General features: G+C 39.5%; 1 protein-coding gene across 7 annotated transcripts in view; it reads left to right on the forward strand.

The window, feature by feature from the left end:
• The window catches only part of ABHD5 (abhydrolase domain containing 5, lysophosphatidic acid acyltransferase), a 30,726-nt gene extending 12,738 nt beyond the window's left edge, over nucleotides 1-17,988 (forward strand). For 2 of the 7 annotated variants that reach the window (XM_015445729.4, XM_005546818.5), the window contains exons 4-7: nucleotides 8,445-8,599; nucleotides 11,960-12,071; nucleotides 14,627-14,813; nucleotides 15,403-17,988. In XM_015445729.4, the coding sequence (XP_015301215.1) occupies nucleotides 8,445-8,599; nucleotides 11,960-12,071; nucleotides 14,627-14,813; nucleotides 15,403-15,492 (544 nt within the window). In that variant the 3' untranslated portion in view covers nucleotides 15,493-17,988. The remainder of the gene's footprint in view (nucleotides 1-8,444; nucleotides 8,600-11,959; nucleotides 12,072-14,626; nucleotides 14,814-15,402) is intronic. The other 5 variants (XR_012431060.1, XR_012431061.1, XR_274608.5 and 2 more) reach the window with 4 other exon arrangements.
• Nucleotides 17,989-18,707: the final 719 nt, after the last annotated feature.

Consider the following 18,707-nt stretch of genomic DNA (forward strand, 5'->3'; position numbering starts at 1 on the left):
GTCCTATATGTGCTAGACAGTAATAGTCCTGTCAACTGGTGGACCTGTTCTTTAAAAAGAAATGCAAATTTTCTTCTCCTGGTTGGCATTTTGGGGTTACTTTCTTTCTTTTCTTTTCTTTTCTTTTTTTTTTTTTTTGAGCCAGAGTCTCACTCTGTCGCCCAGGCTGGAGTGCAGTGGCGCGGTATCTCGGTTCACCACAACCTCCATCTCCCGGGTTCAAGCAATTCTCCTGCCTCAGCCTCCCGAGTAGCTGGGATTACAGGAGCCTGCCACCATGCCAGCTAATTTTTGTATTTTTAGTAGAGACAGGGTTCTACCATGTTGGCCAGGCTGGTCTCAAACTCCTGACCTCAGGAGATCCACCTGCCTTGGCCTCCCAAAGTGTTGGGATTACAGGTGTGAGCCACCACACCCGGCTGGGGTTACTTTCTTTTATTGTGTCTTAGTGACAAACACCTATCTGCATTTATGGTGAAAGGAGAAGGAAGTGGATGCCTTTCTGGTACAAGTCAACAGGGCTATTTGTGGGAGTTGAACTTCCTTTGTTTTTTATCAAGTGTGTATTATGTCTGTGTCTGTCTTGTGGTATTTATTCTCTGGAGATGTGACATGGAACTCTGCAGGCTAGACCTTGGTCATTAAACCCTAAGTCTTAGAATCCTGACCCTTCATAGCTCTCTACTGATAAGGTCAGTTGGTAAGAGTTTCAGTTGGTAAGAGTTTCATTTTCAATTGTGAACTGCTCTAAAGAAATAGGGGGTGAAGCTTCAGGGATTCAGAAGGGAATCAACACTTTAAAAACAGCTATAAAAGAGAATAGCAAAAGGTATCTAAAAACAAAGCTAGTGATTCCTGCATTGGATTGATTATATTTTAGAAAATGGTTTTTGAATGTTTGTGTCTAATGCTAGAAATAAAACTAGAGTACTGTATCAGGACCAAGAATCATAAGTAGTAGCAGTAGATGGATATGAGAATGCTTGAAATAATTAGCCTGTCTAAATTTGACTGGTTGCCAACAAAATTTTGAACTGTACGGAGTTTGTTGAATATTCAAATTTATATTCTTAACTGCATAAAACTTAAATTATTAAATACAGGTTAATTTCAAAATAATGATGTTTTCTGGATTTTCAGATATCTCCAATCATGATTATGTCCAGTCAGTCAGAACACCATGGTTGGCACATAGTGGCTGCCTAGTAAATATTTCTTGAATAGGTGATTTTGAAAAAGAGAATTATAAGCTAAGTTCACCTTTTAGCTTACAATTTTTTGTTCTTTTCTCTGTTCTTCTCTTTCCATTTTGCACAGAAGTATCAAGAGATAAGAACTGGTCATGTCATATCTTTCTAATTTATTTTTGGGAGAAAAATTAGTTTCAGATATGCAAGCATAAGCAGGCAAAGATTTCAGTTTCATGCCTTTTGCCCAGTTAATCTACATGTTAAGTTACTATGTCATAAAAACAGGTTACAGTGGAAATAAAGAGATCATTCTACATGTATATGTGAGAGAAAGGTATTAGCATGTTTCTTCTAACATTTACACACACATATATGTATATATAACATACATGAATATTTTACAGAATTAAACAAATTGACCAGCCATTTAAACCAACAACTTTAGTTAGTTTAGAAGTGTGTTAAATCTACTAAATAAAAGTAAAATTTTATAGTTTATTTTTTCCCTATTCTAATAGACCAGATTAATACCCCATTGTAGCATATAATATAGGAAGACTGGAATTAACAATCTCACGGGCTTCCCCTTCTCCCTTGCTTTTTTCCTTCATTGCTGTTCAGTATGGCTTCCCTGGAAAGCACTTCTCTTTAAATGGAGAGGACAGGGAAAAATGAGTAGCTCTTGTCTTTTCTGCAAGGTGCATCGTCTCCTTTGGTGCCCTTTGGTCTTGCTGTCCACATGTTTATTCATATTACTAATAATGTTGCTTATATTTGTTAACTTTTTATTAAAAGGAATTTTTTTCTGCTTGATCCTGGTTGGGCAAATTTGTACAAATTTACATAGATGATCTGATAGTTAATAGTTCAGTAGACTCACAGATCCAAACATTAAACAGGATTAAACAGGACTGAATACTATAAGTGTTCACCATTATAGCAAACTTCATATTAAGTGATGTTTAGTGTTTGGTGTGTCTTGAAGTTGGCATTCCCACTAAGCAGATGGGGTAGTTGTCAGGGTTGCCTTCTGTGTGATCTGGAATGTTTCACCTGAGCTGGAGAAGCTTCTTTGCAGCACACACATGCTTTCTCTGGTGCAACAGAGCAGTCCGCTTGGTATCAACAGTTACCGAACTACATACTCAGTGCTCATCCAGCTTGCTTTTGATCCAGTAGCATTTTTATTATGCTGTCATGAGATTGAAATGAATCTCTGAGTTTCAGAAAGACTTTTGGTGGGAGTGGGGGGAACGCTAAGAGGAGGGAAAAAGTGGTCTGGAGATCAAATGAAATTCAGATCATTTCTTACACTCACTGTGCCTCTTTTGTCTCTTTTTTTTCGATAGTGGACTTTGAGAATGTTACTTTTTTTTTTTTTTTTTGGAGATAGGGTCTTACTCTGTTGCACAGTCTGGAGTGCAGTGGCACAATCGTGGCTCACTGCAGTCTTGACCTCCTAGGCTCAACAATCCTCCCATGTAGCTAGTACTACAGGTGTGCCACCATGCCTGGGTAATTTTTTAAATTTTATGTAGAGATGGGGGGTCTCACTATGTTGCCCAGGCCGGTGTCAAACTCCTGGCCTGGAGTGATCCTCCGGCCTCCAAAACTGCCAGGATTACAGGCATGAGCCACCGCACCCAGCTGATAATGTTATTTTGTTCTTTGCTTCCTCAGGTGTTGCAAATGTAATCTTTATTTTTTTCTTTTAAGTAAAATGACAGCTCCTTACTTTCTGTTTAATGCATGGAGGGAAAAAACACAAAAACAACGTTGTTTTATTTGTTGGGACTTAGTGTTCCAAGCCATACCTACTTCAGTCTTTGTCTTTTATGGGCAGCTCCATTCTTCCGTTTGTTACTTTTATAGGACAGTTTGAGGAGAAGAATGAAAATGCCTAGTTTAATGCACTTGTTTAAGAAGGATTCTTACTCTAAAGAACAAATAAAAGCTGATCAATTTTTGCTAGCATTTGGATTACAGGCGTGAGCCACTGTGCCTGGTCCAGTTTTTCTCTTTTAATTTTCCTTTCCTTCTGGCCCCTGCTGCTCAGGACCCCATTAAAAAGACTATCTGTATTTTGAAGATATTTGTTATAAACTAAGGAAAAGGAGATTATAGAAACTTTAACTTAGAAAGTGTTTAGCAAAGAGATCTATTCCGAGTTACATTAGAGTAAGTTTTGACTAGTCTTTATTTCTCTACTGAAAAGTTTTTAAATAATTTTATCTTGAATACTTTTCTTTTGCCTGGCTCTGTCTTCTGATTGTACAGAATGGAGTTGAGCAATTTTTGTTGGCCCTCTGCTGTTCTAGGAAAAACTGTTCTACTTGATTCGAAGTTGAAGGTATTTATTTAGTTTTTTGTTCTCCAGGCCTTCCCTTTTCTCTCTCCGGTGGCTTGGAGCCAATGGGAAATACCTGGGCTGACTTCATTTTGCAAATGCCTCCTTTGTGCATTGACTAGCGTTCTTTCTGATTATTTTCCTTAAATTCCTTTATACATTTTGATCCTAGGTCTGATTGTTCTCCTTTCTTTGCTGCTTTTTTTTTTCCCTGAGACAGTGTCTTGCTCTGTTGCCCTGGCTGCAGTGCAGTGGCACGATCTTGGCTCACTGCAACCTCCGCCTCTGGGTTCAAGCAATTCTCGTGCCTCAGCCTCCCAAGTAGCTGGGATTACAGGCGTGCACCACCACGTCTGGCTATTTTTTTGTATTTTTTGTAGAGACGGGGTTTCACCATGTTGGCCAGGCTGATATTGAACCCCTTGCCTCAAGTGATCCTCCTAACTCAGCCTCCCAAAGTGTTGGGATTACAGGCATGAGCCACCACGCCTGACCTGACTGTTGTTCTTGTTGCATTATTTCCGATTGGTGGCTGTCTTTAAATCTCATGAAGGTCAGGCTTATCTACCCTTGTTAGCATTTAGACCAAGTGAAATCAGGTCCCAGTGTGTTGGTACAGGTATTGTCCACTGCTTTGCCCTTAAGGGTGTACTCTGCTCACCATCTTCAAACTCAAGGCCAATTCTAATGATTAACGTTAAGAAGAATGCCTTTTTATATTTCAAAACTGATGAGCTGTTCTGTTGTTCCTGCTCTGCTGGTTCTTTATTTTTCTTGTGGTTTAAACCAGTCTCTGGTTCTTGACAAGGATGTCTAATAGGATGACTCGCATGTGCTGTCTGGTTGGACCCATTCTTTACCCTAAATGTGAACTAACAATCCCAGCAGGGAACCCTCTCTGGAATATTAAAGAGTAGAGTTTAGCTAATTATAGTTTAGATGTACATTAAAGCCCAGTAACTCCTATCAAGTGAGGAGATAATATTTTTACTAGAAGTAGAGGTTAGAAGAGAGCCTGGGACCTTGGTCTGGTGCAACGTTGTAGTCACCTGTGATCAAGCTCTTCTGAAGAATAAATACCTGTCTTTCCATGTTCCCTGGAATAAATTCTACTCTTGTAGTCTTCCTAGTCTTCCTATTCTTGCTACTGTAACTAGCTTACATTTACTGAATATTTACCTTTTGATAGCCACTAACCTGGGTGCTTTGCGTGGTCTATCTTATTTAAAATACCTAAAACCAAAAATAAGGAACAATTATTTTCTGGGGTTTTTACATGTAGTAGAAGCAGATGATATATAACTACAGTTAACTACAGTTTAGATGTTGTAGAGTTTTAAAAAATTATGTTCAAACTTTTTTTACTATAGCCCTTCTATATTGTTTGGATTAGAAAAATACAATTGTATCACCCCACAAAACTTGTTTCAGACACCCATGCACACATATATTAATATAATTTTGTGGCCAATATTCAATGCTTATGATTTATTTTTCTGTTCCAGACAGTATAATTTTATTTAGAAAAGACTAGACTGGTTGTTGACTATCTAAATGGATTTTGTTACTGAATAATGAGATTAATAAATAGGAGTGATGTTCTGATGTCATCTGGGGGACCAGAAAAATCAAGTTGGATATGCTTATGCTATGATTATACTTTATAAAATTTGTATATGCTTAATAGACTAGGACCAAAAGAAAACATGGAAAAGGATATTAATCCAAATGTTTGCCAAGCATCTGCCACGTGCTAAGCCTCATACTAGGTTATGAAGACATAGAACTGATCAATTGTAGGGACAGTAGAACTGAGCAATTGTAGGGACATTCACTCCTTTTCAAAAAGGAACTGAAAGGTCATCTGCCTTAGTATATATACTTTGCATACTTTGTTAAACTGGCATTTTCACCTAGGGATGAAATTTTGAAGATCGTATTTAAAAGGCAAACCAGAACTAAGGCAAAAACAGTCACCTAGAGACAGATGAGACTTCTGTCAAGTTTTCCTTTGTCCTCCTGTTTTTGGGTTAGCAGGTCAGAAAGAGTTTAGAGCAGACTGAGCAAGATCCATTAACAAATTTGTGACAAAAATTTAACAATTGTTTAGGGTAGGGTATGTTTTAATGAAGAGTTCATTTTTCTCTTTGGGAAGTAAATCAATAGTGAATAATAGTGGCTGTTTCTTAACATGAATCTTTGCTGCTTTCAACTAGGTGGCTGTCTCGTTAGTTCCACTCATACCTGTTAGGCCTCTTCCTTCCCCTACCCCACATCTTATTGTGGGCTGTAATTAAAGGAATTTAGGGCCGGGTGCAGTGGCTCAGGCCCATAATCCCAGCACTTTGGGAGGCCAAGGTGGGTGGATCATGAGGTCAGGAGTTTGAGACCAGCCTGAGCAACATGGTAAAACCCCGTCTCTACTAAAAATACAAAAATTAGCTGGGCGTGGTGGTGCATGCCTGTAATCCCAGCTACTCAGGAGACTGAGGTAGGAGAATCACTTGAAACTAGGAGGCAGAGGTTGAAGTGAGCTGAGATTGCGTCACTGCGCTCCAGCCTGGGCGACAGAGTGAGATTCCATCTCAAAAAATAAAAAATAAAAAGGAATTTAGGAAGTGGTAAAAATATAAGAGAGAGTCTTTGCCATTAAAAAACAAAGCAAAGGCCAGGCGCGGTGGCTCAAGCCTGTAATCCCAGCACTTTGGGGGGCCGAGACGGGCGGATCACGAGGTCAGGAGATCAAGACCATCCTGGCTAACACGGTGAAACCCCGTCTCTGCTGAAAAATACAAAAAACTAGCCGGGCGCGGTGGCGGGCGCCTGTAGTCCCAACTACTCGGGAGGCGGAGGCAGGAGAATGGCGTGAACCCGGGAGGCGGAGCTTGCAGTGAGCTGAGATCCGGCCACTGCACTCCAGCCTGGGCGGCAGAGCCAGACTCTGTCTCAAAAAAAAAAAAAAAAAAAACCAAGGCAAAACACTCATTTCCAACCTCTTTCTGATACACTATTAGAAAATGTTCTCATATGAAATTTTTAGGCTGCGAAGGCATACTTCATAATTATATGAAACTCATTTATCACATATCTTCATACATCTTTATGGTTATAGTCTACATATGTTCTCAGTGCTGTGAAATCTAGAGTATACTATTAGGACCGACCTTGAGAGTTAATAAAGGTTAAGTTTTACCTTTACTGATATGTCAATCTTACGTTGACTAGCCTATTTTTAGAAAACAAAGCCTTCTGCCCAATTCCTTGTCAGCATCTGTTAGTATGCTGGAGTAGAGAAATGTGGGTTTCAGCCCTAGTTCTGTGTTAACTAATGTTATATACCAGAGCAGATCTTGTAGTACATCTCAGCTTCCTTCTTATCTAAGATGAAAGATTGCACCCAATATTCTCTAAGGGACCATAGAGCTCTGTGCTCTAAAGCTTTCTGTCTGAAAAAAAGCAGTCAACAGTATGGACCTGTTACTAACTCATTCTTATGCATGCTGACAACAATAATAGAATAGATTTTATATGAGGAATAGTACCATCTGTGCCCATGTTTTAGTTTCTTTACCTTTCTGTTTCAGTTATAACTTAGGAAAGGGACTTTAGAGTCATTGTCAGTTTATCCTTGGGAGATTTTTGGCTGGCATTTCTTGGCTGGTTTGGTTACAGTTGAACATTGTATTGTTTCAGAAGGATCTTTGTACTTTGTTTAGAATCTTTATGATGTATAAAGTATGATGCAACTACATGGAAGTACTGCTGATAGTTCTGGTTTTCCTTCATTGGGAAGAAGTTTCATAAGATGGAAAAATTAAAATGATTAACAATAAGAAATAATTGTATATGAAGTTGTACTAAAGATTTTCTATCTCTTGGTCAATGAAAAAGAAAATTGGGAAAGAATTGGGAACAGAATCTAATGTTAGTATAGCATGAAATCATGGATAAGGTAGATAGACGTGTTCTTTTTCAACAGTTCTAGAATCCCAAACTAAGGAGTGTTTTCAGTCCACATTACGTTATCCTCATGTTTATGAAAAGTTAATTTAAAGTACTTTTGAACCCACTTTAAGTCCTTAACTTCACTTAAATTTTTAGGATGGTTGATTCATAGGAGATAACTATTGTTGGTATCTGAGGCTATTTTATAAGAATGTGATATTGGGCTGGGCGCAGTGACTCACGCCTATAATCCCAGCACTTTGGGAGGCCGAGGCGGGCGGATCACGAGGTCAGGAGATCGAGACCATCCTGGCTAACACGGTGAAACCCCGTCTCTACTAAAAATACAAAAAATTAGCCAGGCGTGGTGGTGGGCACCTGTCGTCCCAGCTACTCAGGAGGCTGAGGCAGGAGAATGGCATGAACCTGGGAGGCAGAGGTTGCAGTGAGCCGAGATCGCGCCACTGCACTCCAGCCTGGGTAACAGAGCGAGACTCTGTCTCAAAATAAAATAAGATAAAATAAAAATAAATAAATAAAAAAGAATGAGATATTGATCTTTGGCCATTTTTGCAGTGTCAGCCGTGATATAAATGGAACCATTGGATTTTTCTGAGTAGCCAGTGATCTACATCATCTCCCAGATTGTAACTTAAATAACAAATGCCCTTTTTTCTTTTTCTCAATAAACACACAGTTGTGTACTCTATACATCTTTTATTATCCACATTTAGATATATTAAAAATAAAGCCCTCTTTCTACCATACACCGCTTAGATCCTACTGAATCTCGAAAGTTTACACAGGATAAGAGCATAATACGACCTGTTCCGCCATTAGTCTTTAACGTGAAGATTTTTGAAGGTGGTTCATTCTACCTTTGTTTTATAAATCATGCTAGCTCTTTATAGACTTAGGGTGATTTTACCAAATGAACTTAAATCTGTTCTTTCCCCCAACAGGGTTAATCATCTCATTTTAGTGGAACCTTGGGGCTTCCCTGAACGACCAGACCTTGCTGATCAAGACAGACCAATTCCAGTTTGGATCAGAGCCTTGGGAGCAGCATTGACTCCCTTTAACCCTTTAGCTGGCCTAAGGATTGCAGGACCCTTTGGTGAGTGCTTATGTTCTAGGAAAGCAAGATGTTTGTAGATTATCAGAAGAGAATTCACTATTGTTAGTCAAAATCTTAAAAAAAATCCTCAACCCTTACTTTTTCTCCTCTTCCTCTAATAAGCACCATGTCTTGCACAAAGATGAATGCAACTAGGCTCTTCTCCTCAAAGGGGACTCTTTATGTTGTAAACATTACAAATAATTAGCAAAGCAGAAAAGGAGGGAAATGCTGGGGATGAGGTTAGTTAGTCCTCAACACTCTAAAAAAAGCCAGACAAGCAGAGTGTTTTGGGGAGGATATAAGGACCTCTGCTAGTCCAGGGCCTGGGAGAAGTGTAGCATGTTGCCCTGTTGGCGAGCATTGGAGAACATTTGGCCAATTGATGATACCATTTGGTAGATCATAAAACCTGATTTGATTTACCCTGGGGGGGATAACAGGTACCACCACACTCACAGATTCTTCCCTTATCTATGTCAGAATGTTGGATAGATAAAGTTATTTTTTCCACAACATTTTAGGGACTCCTGATGTATATTTCTGGTCATATTTTGAGGCACCAATGTTTAGTCCCTGACTGACTTTTATTTGATTCTCAGCAGTTCTGTCTCAGCCCCATAGCCATGGGAATTTCCTTCCCTCATTGTCACAGATAATGATGTTCCGAACTTCTGCCTTTCCCCTGTACAACTTGTATGAGTTTGGAGTACTTTTAGTTGTAAGTAACTGAATACCCAAGTGGCTTAAATTATAAGGCCTTTTATTATTTCCTTAATAAGCAAACTGGAGATAGGTTTTAGCACTTGTTCTGGTTGCTTGCTCATTGATGTTAGGATTTGGGTCTGTGTCTGTGATTTTCTTGACTATTTTCCTCACGGGGGTTTGATGCCTGCCATGGCATTAAGCATCATCTCACAAATCAGCACTCTGATTTGTGAGCAAAAAGAAAGAAAAGCATGGAAAATGGTCCTTGTCTCCATAATGCTTTGTCAGGGAAGAAAGTCCTCTCTGGAAGGCTCCAGCCAACCTCCCCTTATGACTGCGCCCTCCTAGTCCTTCCACCAGCAAAGAAGAAATTTCTGTGACGGACCAATCATGATTTGTTCCCAGGGCCTGCTTTCCTGGGCGCATTGCTGCCTAATTGATACTATAGAAAAGATGTGTTCTAACCAGGTGCTGTGGCTCACACCTGTAATCCCAGCACTTTGGGAGGCTGAGGTGGGCAGATCACTTGAGGCCAGGGTTCGAGACCAGCCTGGCCAACATGACAAATCCCCGTCTCTACTAAAAATACAAAAAAACTAGCCAGGTATGGTGACACACACCTGTAATCCCAGCTACTCAGGAGAAGAGGCTGAGGCACAAGAATTACTCAAACCTGGGAGGTAGATGGAGGTTGTGGTGAGCCAAGATTGCGCCACTGTACTCCAGCCTGGGCAACAGTGCAAGACCCTGTCAAAAAAAAAAAAAAAGAAAGAAAGAAAGGAAAGATGGGTTCTGTTAGCAAGAAAAGAGAAGAGGCATGGGGGTATGGAGGAGGGTGTGGGATTAACTGTCATGCAGGTTACTGTAAATGCTGTTCCCTTTTGCCCACCCCTGGCCCTCCTTGCCCTAGTGCCTTCTCTTTGGATGGGGAGAGCAGTGGGACTGCAGGACTTAGAGGAGGGTATGGGGGTTGAATTGGTGACCACACTTTACTCAGTGCTCTTACAGATGGCACATTTTGCCTACCTGCAGTCTTTCAGCTCTCCCCAGTAGAGCCACTCCTCAGTATGATCCTCCTCTGGTAAACTACTTAAGAGCTTCGTTTAATCTTTATAACCCTGAAATAGAAATAGATTTTACTAGATCACAGGTACACAAATAACAATTATGGGAAAAATAAAGTATGAAGAGAAGTTAGGAGAAGTGATGGGCAAGGGAGGACACCTAGGAGAGGCTCTTTAAAGCCATGCCCTCAGCCTCCCATTATTGCTTGCACTTGGGGGTGGGAAGGTGATGTAGAATCAACTGCATGAGAGAATTTCTTGGTGGAGCTGTGTAATTCATCACAGATGGGAAGAGAGGGCCAGTAGAGAAGTAAAGCCTTGCTGGAGTTAATGGGGTAGTGGTACCAGAAAGGGAGACCAGTCAGTCTCTGGGGCCTCAGAATGGAAAAATGTGACTAGAGGAAAGCTTCTGCTCTTCATCCTCTTTCCCTTGTGGGCCTTGCCCTGGGCTTTTTCTTTTTTTCTTTTCTTTTTTTTTTTTTTTGAGACAGAGTCTTGCTCTGTCGCCCAGGCTGGAGTGCAGTGGCGCGATCTCTGCTCACTGCAAGCTCTGCCTCCTGGGTTCATTCCATTCTCCTGCCTCAGCCTCCCGAGTAGCTGGGACTACAGGCACCTGCCACCACGCCCGGCTAATTTTTGTATTTTTAGTAGAGACAGGGTTTCACTGTGTTAGCCAGGAAGGTCTTGATCTCCTGACCTCGTGATCCGCCTGCCTCGGCCTCCCAAAGTGCTAGGATTACAGGCGTGAGCCACCGCGCCCAGCCTTTTTTTTTTTTTTTTTTTTTTTTTGAGACGGAGTCTCACTCTGTCACCCAGGCTAGAGTGCAGTGGCGCGATCTTGGCTCACTGCAACCTCCACCTCCCAGGTTCAAGTGATTCTCCTGCCTCAGCCTCCTGAGTAGCTGGGATTACAGGTGCACGCCCGGCTAATTTTTGTATTTTCAGTACAAATACAAAATGGGGGTTTCACCATGTTGGTTAGGCTGGTCTCAAACTCCTGACCTTGTGATCCGCCCGCCTCGGCCTCCCAAAGTGCTGGGATTACAGGCATGAGCCACTGCTCCTGGGCGCCCTTGGCTTTTTCTAGAGTGGGGCTGTGTGCACCACCAGGGATAACCTTAGCAGGGGGTCTTGCTAGGGTCCTAAGAAAAAACTGAATTTATTTTCACACATAAATAATTATATATACTAGTTTACTTCATTTGGATGTTAATGTGTTGTAATTATGGAAGAAATACAAGTTAATACATTAATTTTATGTATGAGCTACTCACTGGCCACATTTAAAGAATTTATTTACCTACAAAAGTGCCTTCTAACTTACATGTTTTTGAGGCCCTAAAGCACATCTGCAAGTCAAAATACAATACTCTTTAATTCTTATATTAATATTTCCTTGGGGATCTTTAGGAGGACAGCTATCAGAATGTGTGCTTTTCACCACCTACAATATATATTTGAATACATATATATGTGTGTGTGCACATAACAGTCATTACACAGACAAGCACTAAAACTTTCTATATTATTTAGTTGATAAGTTAATTATAATTTAAAACATGCATTTTTTAAATTTCCTGTTAAATAGGTTTAAGTCTAGTGCAGCGTTTAAGGCCTGATTTCAAACGGAAGTATTCTTCAATGTTCGAAGACGATACTGTGACAGAATACATCTACCACTGTAATGTACAGACTCCAAGGTGAGGGTTAGGTTTCTCAATTCACTGTGTGTGTGTGTTTTAGACTATTTTTTTTTTTTAATATTTGTTTATTTATTTGAGTTGGAGTTTTGCTCTTGTCGCCCAGGGTGAAGGGCCATGGCTTCATTTTGGCTCACTGCAACGTCTGCGTCCCGTGTTCAAGCGATTCTCCTGCCTTAGCCTCCGAAGTAGCTGGGATTACAGGCATGCGCTGCCACGCCCAGCTAATTTTTTTGTATTTTTATTAGAGACGGGGTTTCTCCATGTAGGTCAGGCTGGTCTTGAACTTCTGACCCCAGGTGATCCGCCCACCTCGGCCTCCCAAAGTGGCATGAGCCACCATTCCCGGCCTTTTTTTAAAAATATATCAGTGGTCCAGAAGATTTTTGTCAGTAGTTAAATTACTGAATTTAAAAGGACATGTGTCTAATACATTTTATTTTACTCATCTATTCTTAGAGTACCCACTGTATAAAACATTGTGCTGAGTTCTGATGGCAGATTAAAAAGTGAGATGTTCACTCTTCACTCAAAGTTCTTATGAATAAGTTATAGAAGTCTTGGTCTTGGGCATCTCCAAGAGACGGTTTGAGTTGAGAGTTGAAGAATTTCACATGAAGTATTTCCCAAACTGAGTATGAATGTTTCATCAAAAAAAGAAAAAAGGGTGCCAGATTAAACAAAAGTAAATGGGTGTCTGTACTATGAATTATCCTTTACTATACCGAAGGGTATTAAATTTCCCAAGTGAATGGGAGACGCTGTGTAGTATTTTTCAAGTCCATTTGATGATTGTACTCCTGAACAACTCTAAACATCTGTAGGTCAGCCTTAGAAATGCAGCTGCAGAGGGTGAGGCGGAAGTGAGGGATTCTGCATGTGTTTTGACAGTGATTAGAAGGAGAGAGACAGAATGGGGCATAGTAGCAGAGGGAGCAAGAGGGCCAAATGTATTTTTTACAAATACTACTTATGGATGTTGGGTGAAAAGTACTAGTAGAGAAAACACAGCCTGACGACAGTGGTGAACTAGGAGGAGGCCAAACGATAAGGCCCTAGAGTTTCTAGGAGGAGCAACAAGAATAGAGTGCAAAGATGAGAGCTACAGTTCTCATGCTATGTCATGTACTGAAATTATTGGGGGTGCTTGTTAAAATGTGACTCCTGAGGCTAATTTCTAAGACTGAGACTAGCATTTCTGGGCTGCATCTCTAACAAATACTCTGGTGATTCTGCATAGGTGGGTCATGGAGCACACTTTTAAGACAGAGAAGTGGTATCTCATCCTTTCTAAGACTGAGGTTTGGATGAAAGGCTAAGAGGGCAGATGCAGAGGCGGCCTCCCTCCCTTTTATTTCCTCCCTCGCTTTTGGCAGATAATATGTACACCTACTTTATTAAAAAGATTGAGGCCATGGTAGCTATTTATAGGTGTAGCTGTAGCCTCAGTCTTTTTAATAAAGTAGGTTAGAGGTTCTCTGCCAAGAGTGAAGGAGGCTAGAGGTTCAAGGTCCTCAAGAGATTGAGGTTTTGTGACTTGCTAGGCAGTCAGATCTTGTGGATTAGGTGAACACATTGATTGACTTGCTCCAACAGCGGTTTTTAGGGATCTGCCCCAGGAACATCATTCCTTTTCCTGCATGGTCTAAGTTTTACTCTTCACGTCCTCTTATTTCATGATTACATGTGTTCATGTAGTCCTAGTTTGTTACCTTTCTTGTGGTGAGACTTGAATTCTTCATAGAAGGCAAGTTAGAACTTTGTCTAGTTCTGTAAGAATAGCAGAAGTGGCCAGGTGTGGTGACTCACGCCTGTAATCCCAGCACTTTGGGAGACCGAGGTGGGCGGATCACAAGGTCAGGAGTTTGAGACCAGCCTGACCAACATGGTGAAACCCCATCTCTACTGAAAATACAAAATTTAGTTGTGCGTGCCTCTAATCCCAGCTACTCAGGAGGCTGGGACAGGAAAATTGCTTGAACCCGGGAGGCAGAGGTTGCAGTGAGCCAAGATTGTGTAGCTGCACTCCAGCCTAGGCAACAGAGCGAGACTCCATCTCAAAAAAAAAAAAAAAAAAAAAAAAAAAAAAAAAAAAAATAGCAGAAGTGACAACAAATAGACCTATCCTGAGAGTTTGCAAGAATATATTATCTGAGTTTCTTAACTTGGTAATGGTTTTGGCATTGCAGGTGAAATGCTGGTGCCATGAACCTGGGGATAAGCTACCTTCTACATCAGTTTAAATAAGGGTGAAAAAACATATTTTTAACTATCTCCACAGTAAATAATGTAATGATAGAAAATTAAGGTTGTACATTTTGGTTTACAGGAAAACTTTTTAAAAAATCAGCTAAAGTATACAGCAGCCTTGCTTATCTAACAGTGATCTGTGAAATTTGTTCCTTACACTATCTCATAAATTATTGTCTATTTAAGCTGAGGTTTTTCTTAAGTGCTGGAAAAGCTAAATATGAATGTGTTTTGATAGAAGTGACAGTGCAATGCATACTCATTCCCAAAAATCATACATTGTGATTTTCTCCTTGCCGTTAAAGTGGTGAGACAGCTTTCAAGAATATGACTATTCCTTATGGATGGGCAAAAAGGCCAATGCTCCAGCGAATTGGTAAAATGCACCCTGACATTCCAGTTTCAGTGATCTTTGGCGCCCGCTCCTGCATAGATGGCAATTCTGGCACCAGCATCCAGTCATTACGACCACATTCATATGTGAAGACAATAGTAAGTATGTGACTTGATTTGGGTTTTTAGGTATGAGTGAAGTCTGTTTTATTATCTCCTTTAAAAGAGGTTTTAGGTCATCCTGGTGTTACAGGTCATCTAAGCTATACCTGCAGCCTCAGTCAGGGACCTGATACCACATGTGCTGGGTGCAGGGTTTGGCCTGCATACATCTTCATGTCCAAACCATGAACCACCTTTCTGAGTAACTTTTCCTGTCCCTAGAGCCACAGCATTAAGAGAGATGGACAGAGGGACTGGTCCAGTAGCTCTTAAAGTAATTCCCACCTCACAAGGCAGCACAGTCTCACTTTTTTCAGTTTCTCTATTGGCACTTTTATTAGTGGTCAATTTAGTGTTTTTTGCGTATTAAAATTGTATGTAGATTCAATTCAGTAGATTTTTCTATTCTCAGATCCTTTTAATGGATATACTTAATAGTCACTATAGATTATTGTTATTTTTTATCATGTGTTTTATTTAAATATAGTGGCTCTCACTTTTATTACTAAGTGTCTTTGCTTATATATCATTGTGTTTTATTAAATGCTTTTACTCACTAACCACCTGAATGCTTTTCCTTATCCAGGCTATTCTTGGGGCAGGACATTATGTATATGCAGATCAACCAGAAGAATTCAACCAGAAAGTAAAGGAGATCTGCGACACTGTGGACTGAACACACTGAAGCTCTGATGGGAAAACCTGGTTACTGATACAGTTGTTCAGCAATAATTCATAGTATATGCTGAAGAGTAATGAATACAACACAAGAACCAGGCAGACTTCTTGACTATACTTTGCACATGTTTTCTTTAGGAATTCACTCGCACATTTAAACCAGTTAGTGCCTTCTAGAAGAATGGCTTTCCTTTCTCCTACACAAAATTAAAATATACAAGTCTCTAAATTTAATACCTTTAAATAAAAGGTTATTTGTCCCTCTCATGTACTGAAAAACTAATTTTTCAGCTGAAAAATTTTTAATCTAATTTTGCTAATCAGTTACTTTTTATATTGCAATCTATATTGCCAATTTAGGAAGTGATTTCTGAGTCTCTTACACTGTAAAGGTGCACTTTATTTTCTTTGTCTTCCCCATCATGTATTTATTGTGTCTGATGACTGATATTAATCTAAATTCAATGTGTTTTTATGTAAAAAAATCTGTCAGTTGTTTAGAATATTTCACTTTGTTTTTGAAATGGAGCAACAAGGCAGAGTTTTGGTTAAAGGATGGGAGTTGATCACTATCATTACTTTTTCTAGTTTACCTCTTTTTTATATTTAAGGCTGCTAAGCCATGTTCAGCATTTTAAATGTGGTCTATCCTGACATACACAGTGTATAACAACATAACTCCTTGGAACCTCCTATGTGTGGTATGATTCTACACTTCCAAGGAACATGACTTCAATACTTCAGTGATTCAGGTACTGAAAAGCCTTAGCTAAAAGGCTGTTCTTTGTTTCTCCCTTTCATACTATTCTTTTCCATGACCCAGGATACAGCAAATGAAACAAATTTCTTCACTTAAGGGGATATTAAGACTGTTACTTCCTAGTAAGCTGAGTAATGTCATATTTTTATTAACATCTAACTTTTGTAGATGGGTGCTAAAAATGCATACATTTTAACCACTAAAATAGAAAAACAGGTGGTGCTATTATGTCTCATGGCACCAGAAATGAGCTAGCACTTGGGTTTGTTGTTGTTGTTGTTTATTAAGAGTATTGTGTTAATTAAATCATTACATACTTGAAGTTATATTACAAAAATTCTAAAAGGTTGATTGAACTATTTTTTTAGGAACTACCATCAAGTGTAGAATTTTCTTGCAGTTTTAAAATGAGGAAAACTTCTTTGAAACTGTGAAAAAGCTCCATGTGGTAACTGGCTGCTGAGAAAACCCTTCACCAAAAAAATAAATAAAAATTGAATAGGATTGTCATCAAGAAGGCATCTTTGGCTAACATTGCTTGTCCAGGAGAAAGGTAGCTATGTAAATAAAAACAGTGAACTAGAGCAAATAGTGGTTTAATGGCTTTGTTATTGCATTTTAAAAATGGTTAATTAGGGAATTTGTAGTTGTTAGGAAATGTAAGGTTGTATCACTGTTGATTAACTGCCAGAAAGACTGAATGTTCTGTTTTCAACATTTCTCCCCTACAAAAGAATAGACAAATTATACTGAAGCATGATATAAACATCTTCCCAATGAACAATTTGTCTCACTTGTCAGATTAACTAGGTTAGTGTAGGAAGGCAGCATGAGCGCCAAGATGTATTGTCTGATTTCTCTACCTTAAGAACAATAATAGTCTTTTTTTTTTTTTTTGAAATGGAGTCTCGCTCTGTCGCCCAGGCTGGAGTGCAGTGGCACAATCTTGGCTCACTGCACGCTCCGCCTCCCAGGTTCACGCCATTCTCCTGCCTCACCCTCCCAAGTAGCTGGGACTACAGGCACCCGCCACCACCACGCCCAGCTAATTTTTTTTGTATTTTTAATAGAGACGGGGTTTCACCGTGTTAGCCAGGATGGTCTCGATCTCCTGACCTTGTAATCCACCCGCCTTGGCCTCCCAAAGTGCTGGAATTACAGGCTCACTGAGCCACCGTGCCCAGCCAATAATAGTCTTTTTAGTTAGTATCTTGGATGGCCAAGTTTCAAACCTGTATGTGGTACAAATAATTTGGGTAATATTTTTGTTTTTTTGTTTTACACACTCTCTAATCTCAATTATCCTTTGCTGGAAGAATGACAGGTTTCACTTATACAGGAAGGTTTTTGCACAGGAAATTTGGTCCCAGCCCTTGGAAGGAAGAAGTTCCTTGGTTTACTTAATGAATGGAGTTTCTGGCCACAGATGTACCAAGTGATTCAAGAAAAAGATATACCCGAATATCAAGTGATACTTTATTTTCCTACAGACTGAATTTGCTTTATATGAAAGATGTTGTAACTCTTTTTAAAGTTAGATTTTACCCTGAGGTGTAGTATATGTAATTTTGTGAAGATTGAGCTAGAAGGGAAGTTCACAATCCTCACATTTAAAAAAATATAATGGGTGCTAAATGTTTTCTTAAAAATCTATTACAGCATTTGATCTTTGCCTACTTATGCACAGCGTACTTTTATTTTACAGAATAAATTTTCCTGTGATAGTCACTATAAGACAGCTGTGTATTTTCTTAAGTCTTTTGTATGGACCAGTCTCTGTATAATAGTTAACTACAGGACCATGGATCCAGTGAATGTTCAGTAAATGCTGCTGCTGTTCTTAGGGAAGGCTACTCTGGGTGTTGTGGCTGCCATACATGGCTTTACCTGTGTCCATGCATTCCCTTGAGATGATTTCTGTTTTCTTCTTTTTTTTTCTAAGACTAATATTCCAACAAAAAAGTTGCCTAAAGTTGGTTTTAGAATATGATTTGCAGAACACTTTTGAAATGTCTTCATTCATATATATAATATATATTTATATTTAAAGGGCCATACCTGATTTCAATAAAACAAGAAGTTTTTCCTTATACCAAGGTACTGGAAAGAATAAACAAAAATAGCTGGGAGATGCCTAGAAAGGAACAATGTGGAAGGAGGGATAACTCTATTAAATATTATAATGTTTACAATATGAGAAAGTCTAGGAATTTAGTACATGATAAAGGAAGCATCTCATTCAGAGAAAAAGGCTTTAAAAATGGTGTTGAGACAAGTGTGGTTAACCATCTGGAAAAAAAATAAAATTGAATCGATTTCTCACAGGGTACACAGGACAAAATCTGAATAGATCAAAGACCCAGTGTTTAAAATGAAACCCTCTTTCTAACTAGAAGAAAACATAGGTGAATTGTTGTATAATCTGACAGAAAAACTTTCTTAGGACTGAAAAT

Source organism: Macaca fascicularis, chromosome 2 (genome assembly GCF_037993035.2).
Source record: "Macaca fascicularis isolate 582-1 chromosome 2, T2T-MFA8v1.1".
NCBI classification, from domain to species: Eukaryota; Metazoa; Chordata; class Mammalia; order Primates; family Cercopithecidae; genus Macaca; species Macaca fascicularis.